Below are 22,050 nucleotides of genomic sequence, written 5' to 3' on the forward strand. Positions count from 1 at the left end.
GGAGCTCTCTGCTGCCTGGGATGGCCACAGGAGCTCCCATGTTGTGAACGGGAGCAAGGAGCCGGAGGATAGTACTTCCTCTGATGGTAGAAAGACTTCCTCTGACCTTTTCTTGCCGACACCCTGGCTGAGGAGGAAGGGTCAAAAGTTGTTGGAGGGTCTCATGATGGTCCCATAATTGGGCTACCACATCCCTCACCTTATCTCCGAAGAGATTCTCTCCCATACACAGCAAGTCAGCAATTCTTTGCTGTACCTCTGGTTGGAGATCTGAGGCCTGCAGTCATGCCATTCTGCAGGTGCCGATTTCCACTACAGAGACTCTCAATGCTGTCTCATAGGTTGTACGAACCTTGTGTTTACCGCACTCCAGGCCCTTATGCACCAGTGACATGAGGGTGTCCTGCTGCATTCAGGCAGCTGCTCAACCACCTCCTGCACCTACTTCTAGAGGTTCCTTGAGTATTGGCCCATGTAGAGCTGGTAGGAGTATTGGCCCATGTAGAGCTGGTAGGAGGCATTGTGGGCAATAAGCATGGCTCCCTAGAATACTTTCCTCCCAAGTGTGTCCTTCACCCTGTGATCCTTCCCTGGCGACACCAAGGACTGGCTCCGAGTGCTTGGCCTCTTGAGGATGGATTCGACTACCACCAATTGGTATGGCAGCTGATGCTTATTGAATCCGATAGCCTTCTGGACGAGGTAAACCCCATCCACCTTCCTGTTCATGGGAGGTACTGTGAGGAGGTGTTCACATATCTTTAGCAGCAACTCCTTAAGGATCTTGTGCAGGACCACCATGATCTCCTTAGAAGCCTCCACGAACTGGAGGAATTCCAGAATTTTGTGCCTGATCCTCCTCCATCAATAACTGAAAAGGCATGGCCTTGGCCATCATCCACACAAAACCTGCAAAGGTTAAGTCCTCTAGTGAAGACTTCTTTCATCCCTCTGGAGGAGATGGCTCTGAGGAGAAACCTTCCAAGTCCTCTGAGGAGGAATCTATCATCCTCCCAGGGGTCATACAGAACCTCACCCTCACTGTAGTCCACAGGGAATGGGGCCCAGGTGCTTGGCCTTCATCCAAAGGCATAAGCACTGGTAGCATTGGTGCCGGCCCCAGCAAAGCTGGACAGGGGGCTACAGGCCTCGGTGGAGCTTTCTCCTCATAGGAACTGGCAACGACCACCATATTGGTCAGGGGAAGCATCGGTGCCCCAATGGGCATAAATGGCAATCCAGGAACCAATGCCAGCTAGGTTGGTAACATATCAATAAGCACACTGAGCTGCTCCAGCAGCAGTTCCAGAACGGATTGTGCTGGCATCGGTACCGTCAGTGCCACAAGTCTGATGTCCTGCAGCACTCATTCCACTGTCAGCTGGACTTGCCGCTCCAGCTCCTCCTTGAAAGTTGCCGATGCAATACCGACTGGGAGGCAGGAGGGGTGGCCAGATCTTCCTCGGATTCCCAAGGTGGAACAGCAATTGGCACCAAGTCCAGTGGAGACTATCACAGACCCCTGCATCGATGGAGAACTGTCACTCCTTGCCACGGGGTCACTTCAAGGGCATCATGGCATGAGCCGGTACATCCCCGAGTCCAGCACGGAGCATCGAAGGTGATCGGTGCCGATGCTTCCTCGGCATATCCTCGGTGCTTGGTCCAGTCTTTCCCTGGAGCCGAGGTAAATGACGAAGAACCCATTGTCCTTGACCTGGAAGAAACCAAAAGTCTCCAGCTCCCCATCTGCCGGCAACATTGATGGAACTGAAGGCCCCATTGATGTCGATGGCACGTTGTCTATAAGTGCAGCTCCAAGGTCCATAGGTGCAGATACCACCGATGCTGACATCGATGACTTTGACTACCTCGACCCAATCAGTTTCTCCATCTTATCGCGTCGAGCGCGATGTCCCTTAGGGGTCATCTGGACACACATAAGGCAACCCCAGACATCTTGTGATACCCCTAGGCAGAGGACACATATCTCGTGGGTGTCCGTGATGGACATGGTCCTTGGGCACTGGGGACATTGACAAAAAGTGGACGAGGCCATGATGAATGAGAAAAGAGGAAATAAAACGTGAGTGGTGATGGGGGGCTTAGAAGCCTATGGGCACCAAGGCACTGCCGCCACGGGGGAATGATTGCGAAAAGAAACTTACTGAGAACACAGAAAACCCTGACTAAGGAGCCTCTGGGGAGGAACTGAGAGAGACCTGAAGTCGATAGAATGCGAAAAATAAAAAAATAGGTGAAAAGTTTTTCAAAGGCAATCTTATGAAAAAAGCCTAGAGCTCACTTAACTGCAAGGTGAAAGTAGAAGAGGACCAGAAGACTCCCCTGGGAGGACTCTAGAGGTCACAGCGAGCAAATCAGTCTTTGAGCTCCACAGCTCCAGCTTCCAGAGGCCCCATACCCTTTGCAGTAGAAGAGAACTGGAAGCACCCACCAAATCTCAAATCTCTCCATCCTTTGAGTGAAGATCAACTTAATGGTAATTGAAGAGAATTGGTAAGTTTAGCTTTGGAAATTCTTAGGACTTAAAAAGGTTTGGAGAGAGGATTAATAGTGGGATATATTCTTTAGTGTTTGTTTTGTCTGAGATAATAAGCAAACCAGAGGGAGTTAATTCTTTCCCTCCCACCCACCCCAAGCTAAACCCTTGATTTTTAGGCTAGAGACACTTTCCAAGTAAAAATCAATCAAGCTCTTATCTAAATCATAATATTGCACCAGCCCTTGTTGAGAGTTTAATCATCCTCTTGTAGGTCACTAGCAGATTAATTAGTGAATACACCTATAAATTTAAAGTACTCTAATTTCAACTCCCTTAGCAACCTAAACTTAACTAGGAACTCAACAAAATTAAGACGAAGGCAACAGTCCAGCAGCAAGAGAGGGGTTTTCCAGTCCTTTGCATCGAGTGTCACATGTATGATCTTTTACCCACCGGACAGAGACTGTATTTGTGCACCCGGTGCAAAGAGCTCCTGGCTCTCGGAGAACAAGTCCGATCTCTGAAGGCTAGAGTGGCAGACACGGAGGAGTTGAGGCAGACAAAGAGGTATATTGATGAGACCTTCAGGGACATAGTAGCCAAGTCCCAAATCTAGTCTGGCAGCCCCAGTGCTGCCTTGGATCAGGTCTGCAACCTGGTGTAGCAGGAAGTGATCCTGTAGCAAGAAACTGCTATCCAGGTGATGCGTTGTCTTCTCACACTGAGAACAAGTCTCCCCAGGCTACTGCCTAGGAGGGAAGAATTAGATTGGCCATCATAGTTGGTGATTTGATAATTAGAAACATAGATAGTTGGGTGGCTGGTGGACATGAGGACCGTCTGGTAACTTGCTGTCTGGTGCGAAGGTGGCAGACCTTACATGTCACCTAGATAGGATTATAGAGAGTGCTGGGGAGAAGCCAGCTGTCATGGTACATGTGGGCACTGACATAGGAAAATGTGGAAGCCAAATTTAGGATTTTAGGTAGAAAGCTGAAATCCAGAACCTCCAGGGTGGCATTCTCTGAAATTCTCCCTTTCCATGTGCAGGTCCCCAAAGGCAGGCAGAGCTCCGGAGTCTCAATGCATGGATGAGATGATACAGGGAAGAGGGATTCAGTTGTTTAAGGAACTGGACAACCTTTTGGGAACGGGGAGACTTTTCCAAAAGAACAGGATCCATCTTAACCAGAGTGGAACCAGGCTGCTGGCGCTAACTTTCAAAAAGGAGATAAAGCAGCTTTTAAACTAGAACAAGGGGTGAAGCTGACAGTCACTCAGCAGTGCATGGTTCAGAGGAATGTATCTTTGAAGGATTCTAATGAAATAGGAGTTACGGCATCCCATCAGAGAGGTTCCAATAAAAGCAAAGATAGTTCATGTGCCTATAAGTAAAGAATCACCTGAGCTAAAGAATTCCAAATTATCAATATCAACTGAAAACAAAAACACACTTTAAAATGTCTGTATGCCAATGCCAGAAGTAAGATGTGAGAGTTAGCATGTATTGGCACCTCAGAGACCTGATGGAAGGAGGATAACCAATGGGACAGTGCTATATCAGGGTACAAATTATATCATAATGATAGGAGGGATCAACTTGGTGAGGGTGTTGTACTTTATGTCCGGGAGGCTTTAGAGTCCTACAGGATATACAAGAGACTAAATGTTCAGTAGAATGTATATGGGTAGAAATCCCGTGTGTGTTGGGTAAGAGTATAGTGATAGAAGTATACTTCTGTCCACCTGGTCAAAATGATCAGACAGATGATGAAATGCTAAGAGAGATCAGGGAAGCTAACAAATTTGGCAGTGCAGTAATAATGGGAGATTTCAATTATCCCAATATTGACTGGGTAAATGTAACATCAAGACATGCAAGAGACAAACAATTCCTGGATGGAAAGTTTGTTGTCAAACTGCTCTGAGAGATACCATATCGTTTTGTGTAATACTCAGGATCCAGAGCGCCACTTTGAGAAACTTTGGGTGATTTGTGTGCCAGTTTCATACTGCATTATTCAAGCTGTATGCTCGACGGATCGGGTATGGTTCATAATTCACACACAACATTCCGATGAAGATATAGAATTCATATATGCAAATACCCCTGATGCAGCCCTACTGAAAGAGGGAGAAACTCGGCTGGAGTCGGGCTCATTTGCACATATTTGATTCTACACAATAAATTTTTACAGATTGGACATCTGGCTGCTTATTGTGTATTTCTGCTCTCACGGCTTTATTAAGCAGCCTTCCTTGCTGTTTTTAAATGTAACATCAAGACATGCAAGAGACAAACAATTCCTGGATGGAATAAACGACTACCTCATGGAGCAATTGGTTCAGGAACCAACAAGAGAGGAAGCTATTTTAGATTTAATTCTTAGTGGAACACAGGATTTGGTGAGAGAGGTAACGGTGGTTAGGCTCCTGGCAATAGTGATCATAACATGATCAAATTTTAACTAATAACTGGAAGGGGGATAATATGTAAATCTACAGCTCTAACACTAAATTTTCAAAAGGGAAACTTTGATAAAATGAGGAAAATAGAAAAAACGGAAAGGTGCAACTGCAAAGGTTAAAAGTGTACAACAGGTGTGGACATTGTTTAAATATACAATCTTAGACGCACGGTCCAGGTATATTCCACGCATCAAGAAAGGTGGGAGGAAGGCAAAACTATTACCAGCATGGTTAAAAAGTGAGGTGAAAGAGGCTATTTTAGCCAAAAAAACATCTTACAAAAACTGGAACTAGGATCCATCTGAAGAAAATAGGAAAAAGCATAAGCATTGTCAAGTTAAGTGTAAAACATTGATAAGGCAGGCTAAGAGAGAATCTGAAATGAAGTTGGCCGTAGAGGTAAAAGCTCATAATAAAAATTTTTAAAAATATATCCAAAGCAAGAAACCTATGAGGGAGTTGGTTGGATCTTTAGATGACTGAGGGGTTAAAGGGGCTCTTAGGGACGATAAGGCCATTGCAGAAAGACTAAATGAATTCTATGCTTCTCTGTTTAGAAATGAGGATGTTGGAAAGAAATCGGTTCCAGAGATGGTTTTCAAGGGTGATGAGTCAGATAAACTGAACCAGATCACTGTGAGCCTGGAAGATGTAGTAGGCCAGAATGACAAACTAAGGAGTGGCAAATCACCTGGACCGAATGGTATGCACCCCAGGGTTCTGAAGGAACTCAAAAATGAAATTTCAGGTCTATTAGTTAAAATTTGTAGCCCATCATTAAAATCATCCATTGTACCTGAAGACTGGAGCCCCAATATTTAAAAAGGGCTCAAGGGGCAATCCAGGAAACCATGGACCATTGAGCCTGACTTCAGTACTGGGAAAAATAGTGGAAACTAGAGATCAAAATCACAGAGCATATAGACAGACGTTTTAATAGAATATAGACAGCATGGATTTACCCAAGGCAAGGCCTCATAAATTTGCTTCTTTTTTTGAAGGGATTAATAAACATGTGGATAAAGGTGAAACAGTATTTATTTATTTATTAACTTTTCTATACCGATATTCGAGGGCAACATCATATCGGTTTACATAAAACTTCAGAGAAATACAATAAAATGGGGGGGGGGGGGAGAGGGGGGCAGCGAGGAAACTCCAGGTTTGAGAAAGGAAGAGGAGAGGAGAAAGGATAGGTGAAAAAAAATATAACACGTGAAAAAAGGCTCACGGACAAGAACTAATGTCCAGGGGCTCGCAAATATACAAATTTACAAATTACTGCAACATAATACAAACGGTACAATAGTAACAGGCAATGTACAAAATAGGATAATTACAAAAACAGGGGTAAATACAAAAAAAGGGTAAATACAAAAAATAAAATACTTAAAGTGGTGTGCAATGGGTGAGGGGGTGCACTAGGGGGAGAGGGGGAATGGGAACGGGGGGCTATGCTGAGGAGGCCAGCAAGGGGGGAGTGAGCAAGCTAGTTAGATCAAAAAGATGGAGGAGCTATGGAAGGGGGAGATGGAGGGGGAAAGTGGGGAAGGGGAGAGGGGAGGACAGGGAGGGGGAGGGGAAAGGGAAGAGGGAAAAGGGAAAAAGGGAAGAGGTGGGGGCTAGGGGGGGTTCAGGTCCGGGTAGGATTGTTTGAAGAGCCAAGTCTTCAAACCTTTTTTGAATTTTTTTGTGCAGATTTCCATTCTAAACTCAAGGGGCATGGCATTCCAGAGTGATGGGCCTGCTATAGATATGGCTTGATCCCTATCCAATAACAGTAGATGTAGTGTATTTGGATTTTCAGAAGGTGTTTGACAAAGTCCCTCATGAGAGGCTTCTAAGAAAACTAAAAAGTCATGGGATAGGAGGCAATGTCCTTTTGTGGATTACAAACAGGTTAAAAGACAGGAAACAGAGAATAGGATTAAATGGTCAATTTTCTCAGTGGGAAAGTGTAAACAGTGAATGCCGCAGGGATCTGTACTTGGACTGCTTTTCAATATATATTTATAAATGATCTGGAAAGGAATACATCAAGTTAGGTAATCAAATTTATAGATGACACAAAATCATTCAGAGTAGTTAAATCACAAGCGGATTGTGATAAATTGCAGGAGGACCTTGCGAGACTGGAAAATTGGGCATCCAAATGGCAGATGAAATTTAATGTGGACAAATGTAAGGTGTTGCATATAGGGAAAAATAATCCATGCTGTAGTTACACAATGTTAGGTTCCACATTAGGAGCTACCACCCAGGAAAAAGATCTAGGCATCATAGTGGATAATACAATGAAATCGTCTGCTCAGTGTGCTGCAGCAGTCAAAAAAGCAAACAGAATGTTAGGAATTATTAAGAAGGGAATGGTTAATAAAATGGAAAATGTCATAATGCCTCTGTATCGCTCCATGGTGAGACCGCACCTTGAGTACTGTGTACAATTCTGGTCGACGCATCTTAAAAAAGTTATAGTTGTGATAGAGAAGGTACAGAGAAGGGCGGCTAAAATGATAAAGGGGATGGACCAGCTCCCTTATGAGGAAAGGCTAAAATCGTTATGGCTGTTCAGCTTGGAGAAGAGACGGCTGAGGGGGTATATTTCAGAGGTCTTTAAATCATGAGTGTTCTAAAATGGGTAAATGTGAATCAGTTATTTACTCTTTCAAAAAATAAAAGGACTAGGGGGCACTCTATGAAGTTAGCAAGTAGCACATTTAAAACTAATAGGGGAAAATTCTTTTTCACTCAACGCTCAATTAAGCTCTGGAATTTGTTGCTAGAGGATGTGGTTAGTGCAGTTAGTATAGCTGGGTTTAAAAAAGGTGTGGATCGGGGCGGAGCAAGATGGCCGCTCAGCAGTCAGACACTGCGTGTGTGTTCCAGAGGATATTGAAGTTTTTTTCCTGCGAAAAACTTACCTTGAATATGGGACGAAAGAGGAAACCGAGAGGTGAGCCTTATCCTGCAGCCCCTCCGGTAACTTTCATCACTGACCCGATGGACGCACATGTGGTTCACAGAGACCTGACACAGGATTGCAGCCGTTGGAGAGAGGGGGAGGAGAAGACGAGCTACCCTCTCTCCTAGGCTCATTATCACCTCTCAGCCCTGTGGAAGGAACTCTTTCCGGCAACCCGGCAACTAGCTGGGACTCCTTGATTCCTGGAATGACGCTGCAGGACCAAAGTGTCCCGCAGCACACTTCAGCAGGACAGGACCCAGGAGGAAAAGAAATCTCAGGCTTGAATCGAACATTGCAGCCGGCCGGGGAAGTAGATAATGCGCTACTGGAGCTCGAGGGAGGGGCTATAGGAGGTATCCCGGAGAGAACTGAGTTAATACCGGTAAGGCCAGCCACATTTACTCTTGAGACTATTTGGGAGACGATTGTCGAAGTGAAAATTTCCATTCTGGCTCAAATAACACCATTAAGCGAAACAGTAAAAGAAATAGAAGAAAAAGTAAAGATTGTTACAAATTCAAACTCTGAAATGGAACAACAGATAATAACGAACAGAGATCAGATAAGGAATATGCAAGTGGTTCAGAATGCCTCCATAAAGGAAAGAAAGAATATATTAGTGAAATTGGAACATATGGAAAATGTGATTAGGAACAAAAATCTGAGACATCAATTTTCCAAAAGTATCAATGATATCTCCTCAAGACACTTTTAAAAGGTATCTCAGGGAAGCAATTGGCATTGAAGACGCAGTGATGCCACCAATATCAAAAATATTTTATCTTCCTAGATTTAAAAGATCTTCGGACCAAAATGGAGAGATAACAACTATGGTTCCAGCTAATGAACAACTACTGGACATTTCTGCTCTTTTGGAAACTTCAGATACTGAATTAGCAATACCTGTAACTTTGATAATTACCTTAGTTTTAGAGTCAGACAGAGAGTGGTTACTGAAACAATATCTTAAGAAAAGAAATGTGTTTTTTCTTGGATGCAATGTCAGGGTATTCCCTGAAGTTGCAAAGGAAACACAGAAGAGGAGAAAGGCTTTTCTCCTCATGAGACCTCAGGTATTACAACTAGGGTGGGGGGGGGGGGGCTTTTTTCTAAAATATCCCTGTAAATGCCTCATAAAGTATGGAGGCAATTCCTATGTTTTTTTTGACCCCCCCCCACAGCTGTCTCAGTTCATAGCTGGGAAAGCAACCTCCAGCCCCAGCGAGCCCAGAGTTAGCTTATAGTTCCTGACGTATTTAGGTCTTTGCTCACTGAGTGGTCTTTATTACCTTGACTCTTGTTGTTATAACAATTTCCTTAGGTTGTGTAACTCCAACCCCCATATAAGAGGGCTTATTCTAGAGCAGCATTGCTATTTTTGTGAAAAAATTTTTTCCTTTAAGTGATTATGATGTAGTTGCTTCTTCTCTGTATTTTCCATCAAGATTTTTTGTCTTGTTTTGAATATATGTAAAATTGCATAAAGAAAAAAAAAAAGGTGTGGATAAGTTCTTGGAGGAGAAGTCCTTTAACTGCTATTAATCAAGTTTATTTAGGTAATAGCCACTGATTTACTGGCATCAGTAGCATTGGATCTAATTAGTGTTTGGTAACTTGCCAGGTACTTGTAGACTGGATTATCCACTGTTGGAAACAGGATGCTGGGCTTGATGGACCTTTGGTCTGACCCAGTATGGTAATTTCTTATGTTTTTAAAAAAGAGACTGAAGAGGGACCCCGCATGGATGCATGGTTTAGGGCATGCTGGGCATGCTCAGTGTGCCTAGTCAAAGTTCTAATTTTTACCACAAAATCACCTCTTCAAATATTATTTCTTCGATTCAACTTACAAAATATATAATTTAATCTCCCAAATGGGTATCTTGTAAAGATATTTTTATAACATTTTTTAGAGACAAATGTTTTTATGAAAAACATTTTTTTTAAGCTGGAGAGGAAAGTTTCATACTAATTTTTATCCCCAACAGGGTGATATCTCTTATATGTAATCATGAACTGTTTGTGAAAGAAATCCATATCCCCGGAGGAAAGATCCGTGAAGGATCTGAAACGCGGCCACGTTGGGAACTGGAATGGCTATGCAGATAAGTCGGCATGCATTCAAATAAATAAGTTGGCGAGTGCTTTGTAAAAATTTAAGGAAGAATTGTGCAGTTACAGCTCTTTGAAAAAAACTCTTTTGTAATTTTACATTGAAATGGCAGATTTTTAACTCACGCACATAAATTTTCACAGAAAAAACATTTGGCTGGTGGAGGTTTGTTCATGATTACATATAAGAGATATCACCCTGTTGGGGATAAAAATTAGTATGAAACTTTCCTCTCCAGCTTAAAAATTTTTTTTTTTCATAAAAACATTTGTCTCTAAAAAAATGTTATAAAAATATCTTTACAAGATACCCATTTGGGAGATTAAATTCTATATTTTGTAAGTTGAATCGAAGAAATAATATTTGAAGAGGTGATTTTGTGGTAAAAATTATATATTAGTTTTGGAATCCCTTGAAAAAACGCAAGAATTCAGGTGCATTTGAGTGTAGTTAAAGTTCTAGACACGTTGAGATAAGTTTTCCATGTCGGGCTCCATCCGATGATGTCACCCATGTGTGAGGACTACCATCCTGCTTGTTCTAGGAGAACACTTTAATTCTTCCCACAACATTCGATGCTACCTGTACCTTCATAGAATTTAATGTTAAGCCCTTGTCAAAACTTCTTTGTAAAAAGACCAGAATATCACCAATCTGACAGCACCAAGGGGAGATTATTAACTTCTTTGCAATATGACTCAAAACAATGTCATAAACTTACATAAGCCAGCGAAGTAGAAATTTTCTTCGAATTTAACATTGTTTTAATTATTGAAGATGAGTATCCCTTCTTAACTAGTTTTGCCTTCTCAAGAGACTTGCTGTAAGTGAATAAGGAGAAGTGTCTTCCATTAAGATTGGACCCTAATGAAGCAGACCCCTGATTCTTGGTAGATGTAATGGTTTGTCTACTATCAGCCCGCTTAGATCTGCATACCAAGGCCTTCTTGATCCATCAGAGCCACCATGATCATGTAAGCTCTCTCTCCTTCTCTACCTTCCTTGTCACATGACTTATTAATGGCCAAGGAGGAAACATATACAGCAACACCTCCTCTGGCCAATTTTAAACCAGAGTATCTATGGTCTCATTGCCATATTCCTTTCGTTGGCTAAAGAATACCTGTGCCTTTGAGTTCTGCTTTGTTGCCATTAAATCTATCTGTGGCTCTCCTCACTTCTGCACTACCTGTTGGAACACCCAGTGACTTAGTTCCCACTCTTCTGGATCTAATATGTTCCTGCTTGGATAAAATGTTTAGGCATTTTCCTGTCCTGCAATGTGTAGGGCATAGAGTTGAAGCAGACTCTTCTCTGTCCACATAAAGAGAAGATCCATTTTCTCTGCTATCCCCTAATTTCGGGTACTCCTTGCTTGTTCATATAAGCCACTGCCATGGCATTGTGGCTCAGAACTCATACTGCATTTCCTTTGATGACATTCTGGAAGTGAATCAAGGCTAATATGATTGCTCTCACCTCTAAATGATTTATTGACCATAATTTTTCTGTTTGAGATCACTGGCATTGGGCATATTGTTCGGCTGGCATCTGTTGTTATGAAAATCTAATCCAGCCTCTCCAATGGAGTACCTCTTTGTAAATGTATAGTGTTGGTCCACCAATTTAGGTCTTCCATTGTTTTCTGTGCTCTAGACAAACCTCATAGCTCAGCATTTGGGCCTTCTACCTTGAAAGCAGAGCTAACTAAAATGGCCTCATGTAAGCCATTGTCCATGGCACCACATCTATTGTCGAAGCCATTGTGATGCCCATGCCAATGGCACCTGCTCTCTTGAAAATTGTTTCACTTGCACAATGATCTTTGAAATCCTCTTTCCTGTTAAGGACACTAGACCCTCTCGGGTATTGAATTTGACTCCCAAATGCTCCATTTCTTGTGATAATATTAATTGGCTTTCCCCAAAATTGATTATCCACCCCAATCTTTGGAGAAAAGAGACTACGTACTCCATTGCTAATGATTCCTCCAAATATGACTTGCTTCGGATTAACCAATCGTCCAAATATGGATACACCAAGATCCCTTGTTTTCTTAGAAAGGGTGCTATCACCATCATTATCTTTGTTAATGTTTTTTGAGCTGTTGCTAAGCCAAAAGGCAAAGCTCTTAACTGGTGGGCTTCCATTTGGAAGATAAAATCATTCAACCTTTTGTTCACTCCTTTTAAGTCTAAGATTGGTTGAACAGTGCCATCCCTTTAGGGAATGACAAAATAGCTTGAATAGAGTCCCTTTCGCTGTTCATTGAATGTGAATAGGCATATAGCTTGAAGCTTACCAACTTGTTGAGGGTTGAATAAATTGCCTCCAGATTTTCTGGGGCATGAGCAAGTGATATCATAAAACTCTACCTTATTGGGAATAGAAAATCTGAGGAGTACCCATTCTTACATAGAAACATAGAAATGATGGCAGAAAAGGACCAAATGGTCCATCCAGGCTGCTCAGCAAGCTCACGGTACTGTGTCATACAAATCACCCCTATACTTATCAGTTTCCCAGACTGTCAAAGCTGTTTGAGTCTAATTCCCCGTTACCTCTTGCTCTTGAAGTGGAGAGCAATTTGGAGTTGCATCAAAAGTATCAGGCTTATTGGTTAAGGGTAATAACAGCCGCATCAGCAAGTTACCTCCATACTTATTTATTTTCACAGACAATACAATTCAATGTCCTTTTTGGTTTCTGTCTGAAACTAATTTCCCTTTTCCTCTTTCCCCCCTGCTATTGAAGCAGAGAGCAATGATAGAGTTGTATTAACAGTATGAAGGCTTATTGGTTAAGGGTAGTAACCGCCACACCAACAAGCTTCCCCCATGCACTCTTTTCTTCATTCCCATCTCACTGGTCCATTGTAATATGGATCCACTCTTTGAAAAACCCGTCATCTGCCCCCTATAGGAGTAATCAAGGAGTGAACACATTAGACCTCATTATAAGAACTGCACAGAGGAAGAAGGCTGAGCTGAATCTGCGCAGTCTTCTGGCACCCTGAAAGGATTGAAATCTTCACTTTCCTTTAGCTGACTGTCATGGGAACTGCTTAGATGGCCGAAATCTTTTTGAGTCACTGTACTGATTCCTTCCCTGAAAAGAGCATTTACTTGATCCAAATCTATCTTCTGTAGCTTATAATATCTCTACTCACCCAGATTTGTAACTAATCTATCTAATTCCTCTCCAAAAAGAGAATTGCCTCTAAAGGGCTACCTACTCAGGCACGTCTTAGTCAGGAGTGTGCTGCCCAGTTATGGAGCCAAAGAATTCTTCTAGCTCCCACAGAGAGGGCTAAGGACTTTGCCGAGACTCTAATAATGCTGAATAAACCATTCAGAAAAAAACATGGTCTTGATTTCTGAATATAAACAGAAGGAAATGATAGACTTGCGGGTACCTTTTAGAATGTGTCCTATTCTGGAGATTCGTCAACTTTATCATTACTCTTAAAGCTGACGTTACATGGGAATCAGCACTGCCATCTCTTCCTTATGAAACAATCTAAGAGAAACCTCCTCTTCCCCCCCCAGAATGGATTGCTCCCTTTTTGAGGGAACCAAGACTGCTATTAGCATACTCCTTTTCCACTAATAAAAAGGGAGGATAAATAGATTTTTGGGTATTCAAGCCCAGGTCCTCTGCATCAGCCTTATACTGTTTCTGCCTTACAGGAACTGTCTGAGAAGGATTTTCCATTGGGGGAAATAATCCATGTCATGCTTAGCCTATAAGGCTTGAAAGTCTTGGTGCAAGAAATTACAAAATTTGGGTGAATATTCAGCCCTGGAAGAAGCCTCTCTTTCATGTGAGATGCTCAGATCATAAGCTTCCTCCAGTAACAACTGCAGAAGGTCCTTTTATCACACCAGCCCACTGTCACGGCGGCTTCAAGATGGCCATGGTGTCCTTCTCAACCGCAAAGCAAACAGCCTCAATGGTCTTCTTGTGAATAAAAAATGAGCCTGATGACTTTTTTTGAGGTGGCCTTGACTCACTGCAGGATATCTTGGAGGAGTGAGACATTTTGGTGGATTTTGCAGACTCCATTGGATTGTGATAGGAGCACAGTAATTGCTTAGGATTGCTGCACGTTTATCATAGCGGGAAGAGCAATGACTATTATTGCTCCTATATAGAATAAATGGTAACCCAGAGTTGTAAAGTAACAAGAGCTTTACCTTAATAGTGACTTAAAAGACAAAGAGTGAGTGAATTGGTAAGCAAAGCAAGTCCCCTTTTTTGATATGAATGCTTGTTTGAAATAACCTCAAAGTTCCACCAATTTCCTCCAAACAAGATAGAGTGAGTTGACTCTGATTAACTGGCACACTTTTCTGCAAGAGAACTGATCTCCAGGAACCTGGCCACAAATTAATGAATAGTTTATAGGTTTAATATACAAGCCAAATCTTTTTCCTTAAATTACAGAAATTTGAATTTTAGGGTGAGCTTGTCTGCAACAGTCCATCCAGTAGCTGGAGGCAGAGAACACTGGCTATACAGTTTCTGCATATGACATACATATGTTTGATGTCATAAAAAATATGTAATATATACTATATACACACACACACACACACACACACACACACAACTGTGCCTCCAGATGCTGGATGATGTTATTCACTTGTTCTTGACTGGTGGAGCAGAAAGACAAGGAATCTTTTTAAATATATTACACTTCCACACAGTTAAAGTTTGTTTCACTTTGAATGTAGCAAGTGGAAATGAAGTACCATTAACTAAACTTCCTAGCCAAGGGTTGTCTGTACTTTTAATCAAACTAGAAACAAGTCAACAAAATCTAATTTCATACCAATTCTAGATGTCAAGCCAACCAGATTTATCAAGTGGTTATGATAGCAAATTAAAGGAAACCATGACAATATTTTCTTGCTATCATCATCTTTGGCTTCAATTTCTTCTTCTTCTGGTTTTACTTCTTCTTCTGCTAGTTTTTCATCATTTTCTATGTTTGTTTTTTCTGGCACAATATTTTTATCGATCAACTGATAATCATCTGCAAGCATAAAATGAATAATAGCACTAAACAATCTACAATAAATCTGAAAAAAACTTATAAAGTGTTAATTCAACTGGATTTCTAAAGATGATGTTATGAAGTATGTCTTGTTCCCATGAATCCTCTTTTTTCTCTTTATTTATTTAATAAAACAACTCAAAATGGAGAATATATTAACTGGCATTGAATTAAAATGCAATGCTACATGCGTCTCTGAAATCAGATGAAATGGAGCTAATGTAAAAATCACTTCCCTTATTCCAGTGCAGTAAATATACAGATACTCAAGCTTGGACTACCAACTCAATCAAAACAAAAAACTATGGTACCTCAATGGCATTTTGGAGTGATGTCACTTTGTCAAAGGCATGCATTTTTAGACTCTGGGCTTCTACTCACTTAAATCTCAGCACCACCAGGTACAAGGGTTATAATGACGTTTTGCCCTGTCTAAAGGTGTTTAACAGACATAAGGCATTAACCAATTAGTCAGAGTAGAAGTCAATCTAAAGTTCAGTAGTGATTTTGACAATGGCCCCAGTGAGCTCAGTATTGTTAGGAATTGTGAACCCTTGGCCCGAGATGGAGTTGTTGCTACCTGAAGGGCAGGGCCCCACAAGTCCCCACCGTCGGGAGGCGAGGCTGGCCGGGAACAGAGGCAAGCTGGGACTTCAGCTCACTGACCCTCGTTCCCCGCAGGTTGAGCCCTTAGGTAACGGGGCTGGCAGGATTTAGGAGCACCTCTGTGTGGCTGGTCCTGGAGAGGGTAAGGCGAGTGGGTGTAGAGAGTGTCAAGAGAGGTTAGGCACAGTTCGAGACAGGAGCACTCTCGGAGGGAGGAGGAGACTGAGTCTTAAGTAGTGCAAGGCCCCTGCAGCTCTGAAGGGAGTGGAGCAAAGCCACAGGGAAGTGGCCTCGAGATGAGGAGATGCAGGTGCAGAGACACGAACTGTAGAATGCTGGAAAGGTGAAGGCAGGAAGCCTACCATAGCAGGTGTCAGAAGAATAGCAGCGCAGGGGGGTACCCCGAGGAGCGGGAGTACCGAGACACAGTCAGGTGGAGCACTGCGCTGAGAGAGAGTCCAGATGCAGTAGCGCCGAGCCAGGACCCGCAGAGCAGGAAGCGCTGAAAGGGAGTCCGGATGAAGTGGCACTAAGCCTGGCCCCGAGGAGCGGGAAGCGCTGAGAGAAAGTCCAGGTGAAGTAGCGCTGAGCCAGGCCCCGCAGAGCGGGAAGTGCTGCAGAGAGTCTAGGAGAGGTGGCACTGATCCTGGCCCCGAGGAGCGGGAAGCACTGAGAGAAAGTCCAGGTGAAGTAGTGCTGAGCCAGGCCCCGCGGAGCAGGCAGTGTTGTAGCGGGAACCCGGAAGGAAAAGCACAGAAAAGCAGGAACAATTGGTCCGTGGAAAAGGAACTGGCACTAAAATGTACCAAGGAACTCGTTGCCAAGTCGGTTAGTGAGGACTGGAGGTGAAGCTTAAATATCCCTGGTCAGTGATGTCATCAGCTGGGGACGAGCCTGGAGTTCCCGGCATTGGCCCTTTAAAGGGAGGACAAAGGGCACGCACGCCTAGAGAGGCCCAGGAATGGAACGCTGGCTGGCAGCATACCAGCTGCCACATGGAGTGCAGGAAGCCAGGAGGAATGTGGCGGCCATGACTGGCCGCGAGAGCACTGGGGTTAAAGAACCAAGCATAACATGACGTGAGTTGGGCCTGCCATGGGCGGCTGCAGCCGGCGGTCATAACTGTACCCCCCTCCTAAGCCCCCCTCCCGGGGGTTTGTGTTTCAATGGATGGGTGGCATGGAATTGCTTGATGAGGGTTTTGTCAAGGATATTGGCAGCTGGTTCCCAACTATTCTCTTCTGGACCGAATCCCTCCCAAGAGAGAAGGTACTCCCATTTCTTCCCACGTTTACGCACATCGAGGACATCTTGCATTTGGTAGACATCAGCTTCGGAAGCCAGTGGTTGTGGCTTGGGTGGCTTCTTTGAGATTCCAGATAATTCCAAGGGCTTCACAAAGACACATGAAATGCATTGCGGATCTTGAGAGACGGTGGTAGCCAGAGCTTGTAAGTATCTGAGCCCAACCAGCAGAGTACCGGAAAGAGGCTGATGTATCTGGGTGTGAAACGTGAAGATGGGAGCTTGAGGCAGATAAATCAGGTGCTAAGCCACACCTTGTCACCCGGTTTGAACTGAGGGCCAACATGGTGATGGGCATCAAAGAACTTATTGGCCCTTTGGGCTGCTTTTTATAGTAGCTGTTGAGTACTATTCCAGAGCTGTTGTAACTCTTGGGCGGAAGACTGAGCCGCAGTTGAAGGAATGGATAATGGCAATGGTAGTGGAGGAAGAGATTGTCGTCCGTAGACTACCTAGAAGGGCGAGGAGCCAGTGGATGATGAGAGATGAGAATTTAATGTGAGCTCCACCCAGGGAAGAAGGTCTGCCCAATCATTTTGCTGGAGGTTGACATAGGCACGCAGGAACTGCTTGAGCATCCTATTGGTTCTTTCTGCCTACCCATTGGCCTGCAGGTGATATGCGGAGGTAAAATCCAGCAACACATTGAATTTTCTGCAAAAGGACTCCAAAAACGGGCTGTAAATTGCACTCCACGGTCAGATAGGATGTGCTTAGGAAGGCCATGGAGCCGGAACACATGGATGAAAAGCTGAGCGAGTTATGGGGCCGATGGAAGGCCAGGCAGAGCAACAAAGTGGGCTATTTTAGAAAAGCAATCCACAATGACTGAGATGGTGTATTTGCTGCTAGAGAGAGGAAGGTTGACAATAAAGTCTGTTGCAATGTGAGTCCAGGGCTCGCTAGGGATTGGTAAAGGTTGCAAGAGACCCCACGGGCGTCCTACTGGAGGTTTGTGGTGAGCACAAGTAGGACAAGACTCCACGTAGGCTTGTGCATCCTTCCTCATAGTTGGCCACCAGTAGAATCGCTGGAGGGTAGCCAAGGTTCTGGATTGCCTAGAGTGCCTTGCGGTGAGAGAATCGTGGGCCCAGCGAAGCACTCTCCAGCGTAGCTGATGCGGGACTATCGTCTTCCCAGGTGGAACCGAGAAAGTGGCAGCCAAGATGACCTTTGCAGAGTCTATAATGTGGCGAGAAGTTCCTCAGGGACAAAGGACCTAGAGAGAGCATCAGCCCGGCAATTCTTATTGGCTGGTCGGTAGCGAAGGAGAAAGTTAAAACAGGTGAAAAAGAGGGCCCAGCGGGCCTGATGGTGATTCAAGCATTGAGCCCGGTACAGGTACTCGAAGTTCTTGTGATCAGTGTTCACCGTGATCTGATGCTGAGCTCCCTCGAGCCAGGGGCACCACTCTTCGAAGGCTAATTTGATCGCCAGGAGCTCCTTATCTCCTATGGCGTAGTTGCGTTCTGAGGGAGAGAAACGCCTAGAGAAAAAGGAGCATGGGTGTAACGTTTGAATGGCAGACTACTGGCTTAAGACTGTCCCAACTCCTTCTTTGGAGGCATCTACCTCGACAATAAATGGATGTCTGGGATCAGGATGTCGAAGGCATGGCTCACGGAGGAAGGTGGTTTTAAAGTCTTGAAAATCTGTTACGGCCTCGGGCAACCAGAGAGAGGGATTGGAGCCCTTGCAGGTCATGGCTGTAAGAGGTGCGGTCAAAGTGGAGTAGTGATGGATGAAGGAACGATAATAATTGGCAAAGTCAATAAACCTTTGTAGAGATCAAAGGCCTGTGGGCTGAGCCCAATCCCGGATGCTTTTTAGCTTCTGAGGATCCATTCGGAAGCCTTGGCTCGAAACGATGTATCCAAGGAAGGGTATCGTCTCTTGCTCAAAGGAACATTTCTCTAGTTTGGCATAGAGCTGGTTCTCTCTGAGGTGCTGGAGAACGTAGGTGACGTCCTGATGGTGGCTTTGCAGATCTTTGGAAAAAATTAGGATGTCATCAAGATACACTATGACGCATTGGTACAACATATCTCTGAAAATCTCATTCATTAAGATCTGGAAGACAGCTGGGGCATTGCAAAGGCCAAATGGCATCATGAGATATTCGTAGTGATCGTCTCTCGTATTAAAAGCTGTCTTCCACTCGTCTCCCTCGTGGATACGAACCAGGTTATATGCTCCTCTGAGTTCTAGGTTAGAAAAGATTTTCACCCCTTGGAGTCTATTAAATAGCTCGGAAATGAGAGGAAGAAGGTAACGGTTCTTCTGAGTGATTTCATTCAAACCCCGGTAGTCGATGCAGGGACGGAGTGAACTGTCTTTCTTTACAACAAAAAAAACCCCGCTCCGGCGGGAGACTTGGAGAGTCGGATGAATCCTTTGGCCAGGTTCTCGTGGATGTATTCTGACATGGCCTGCATCTCAGTGAGAGACAGCGAGTAAATCCTGCCCTGAGGATGTTCTGTATTGGGAAGCAGATTAATAGTGCAATTGTAGGCTCGATGAGGAGGCAGGGCATCAGCAGCCTTCTTGGAGAAGACATCGGCAAATGTAGAATATTGACAAGGAAGGCCGGGAGGCAGAAGAGAAGTAACAAGGCAAAGCCGAGGTGATACAGACTCCAGACAGTTCGAATGACAGAAGGGTCCCCAGCGAGAGAGTTGCAGCGTACTCCAGTCAAACTGGGGGTGTGTTTTTGTAGCCACGGCAAGCCCAAGACTACTGGGTGTATGGCTTTATCCAAAACATGGAAGGAGATGGATTCCACATGCAGGAATCCAGTTCATAGATGGATCGGAGTTGTAACATGGGTGACCTGACTGGGTAAGGGTTCTCCGTGGATAAATGAAAGAAGCAAAGACACCGTGGTGTGGATGGTGGGAATCCGAAGGTGTTCTGTGAGTTGCTTCAAAATAAAATTACCTCTGGCTCTGAATCCACAAGAGCCAAGGTATGGAACTCTTGATTGTCCATTTTGATGGACACCAGAAGGATTAATGGAGAAGTCAGGCCTAGGGGCAGTCCTCCTGCCGAACCTAGGCCCTAGAGTTTCCCGGATGCACAGGACAGGCGGGCAAAGAGTGTCTGGAGTTACCACAGTAGAGGCAAAGGCCCGACCGCTGCTGTCTGCGTCGTTCTTCGGGTGAGAGCATACCCCGACCCATTTGCATGGGTTCCTCTCCAGTCTTGATTTGGGGAAGCGAGTCCACTCTTGGAGATGGAGAGCATCGAACACAGCACAAGCTTGCCGTAGGCTTCTTGGAAGCTTGGAATTCCTGCAAACGCTCCTGGAGATGCCGATCTATATGTCCAGCGAGGTCAATTAAGGAGTCTAGGGAGGAGAGCAACTCACGGGCCGCCAACTCATCTTTGATGCGAGAGTTCAATCCCTCCAGAAAGATGGCTCGGAAACAATCAAGGTCCCAATGTAGCTCGGAAGCTAGAGTGCGGAACTCTATGACATAGTCAGCTAAGGGCCGGGTACCTTGCTGGAGATGAAGGAGCGTGGATCCGAAAGCGGAGTGTCTGCCAGGGTCGTCGAAGACAGAGTGGAACAAGGCAAGAAACCCGGGCAGGTCTCGGAGAACCGGGTCTGCACGTTGCCGAAGGGGCGAGGCCCAGGCCAAGGCCTTGCCATCCAGGAGAGAGAGGATGTAGGTGGTTTTAGGGATCATGTCTGGGAAATAAGCTGGTTGCAGGCAGAAATGCATATTATATTGATTAAGAAATCCCCTGCATGGGGAGAAAGAATTCTTGTAACTTTAGCAAAAGGAGGTAGAAAGAACTGCTTGCTGACCTGGGGGTACGGTTTCGTTGAACCTAGCCCCGACGGCATTCTGGAAGCTCCGCCCTCCCGTGTGACGTCAGCCCGGTGGGAATCCTTTAAACCGGAGCTGCTACTGATTTCATTTGGGAACTGCTTGCTGACCAGGGGGGTAAGGTTTCGTTGAACCTAGCCCCGGCGGCATTCCAGAAGACCCGCCCTCCCATGTGACGTCAGCTTACCTGTAACAGGTGTTCTCACAGGATAGCAGGATGTTAGTCCTCACATATGAGTGACATCACAGGATGGAGCCCAATCACGGAAAACTTCTGTCAAAGTTTCCAGAACTTTGACTGGCCCCTACTGGGCATGCCCAGCATGACACTAACCCTGCAGCCAGCAGGGGTCCCCCTTCAGTCTTATTTGAAAGCTATAGGCAGTGCCAAAAAGTAAAATAAGAAAACGTTATGAACCAAATACCGCGGGGTGGCGGGTGGGTTTCATGAGGACTAATATCCTGCTGTCCTGTGAGAACACCTGTTACAGGTAAGCAACATTTTGCTTTCTCACAGGACAAGCAGGATGGTAGTCCTCACATATGGGTGAGTACCGAGCTGAGGATGTCCGAACATGCACCAAATGTACCCAAAGGCATGCAACAGGCACAACAACTGGGGCAGAATTTGGTAGAGGCCATCCTGAGCCCCACTGGGCAGGCGGAAGGGTGTTGGTTGTAAACAGGTTACGAAGGACAGACTGGCCGAAGATGGAATCTTGTCTTCCCGCTTTGTTCAAGCAATAGTGAGCTGCAAAGGTGTGGAGAAAACTCCAAGTGACAGCCCTGAAAATGTCAGGAAGCAGCACCGATCGTAGGTGTGCTACTGAAGTCGCCATGGCCCTCACAGGTGTGCTTTAACATGGTCTTGGAATGGAATGCCCGCTTGCTGATAGCAGAAGGTTATGCAGTCCGCCACCCAGGAGGAGAGAGTCTGCTTACCCACAGGCTTCCCTAACTTGTTAGGGTGGAAAGAGGCAAACAATTGAGTGTTTTCTCTGTGGGCAGCTGTACGGTCTAGGTAAAACACTAGAGCCCTTTTACAGTCAAGAGTATGCAGAGCCTGTTCTCCTGGGTTGGCATGGGGCCTGGGAAAAAAGGTAGGTAGTATGATGGATTGATTAAGATGAAATCCCGAAACTACCTTAGGCAAGAATTTCGGGTGAGTGTGGAGTATCGCCCGGTCCTGCAGAATTT

At 44.7% G+C, this 22,050-nt stretch overlaps 1 protein-coding gene across 1 annotated transcript in view; it reads right to left on the reverse strand.

The window, feature by feature from the left end:
- The window catches only part of CFAP54 (cilia and flagella associated protein 54), a 1,106,494-nt gene that overhangs the window by 98,024 nt on the left and 986,420 nt on the right, over positions 1 to 22,050 (reverse strand). Inside the window, exon 63 of the mRNA XM_029597529.1 lies at positions 14,885 to 15,088. Coding sequence (XP_029453389.1) covers positions 14,885 to 15,088 — 204 coding nt within the window. The remainder of the gene's footprint in view (positions 1 to 14,884; positions 15,089 to 22,050) is intronic.

This window comes from Rhinatrema bivittatum, chromosome 4 (genome assembly GCF_901001135.1).
Source record: "Rhinatrema bivittatum chromosome 4, aRhiBiv1.1, whole genome shotgun sequence".
NCBI classification, from domain to species: domain Eukaryota; kingdom Metazoa; phylum Chordata; class Amphibia; order Gymnophiona; family Rhinatrematidae; genus Rhinatrema; species Rhinatrema bivittatum.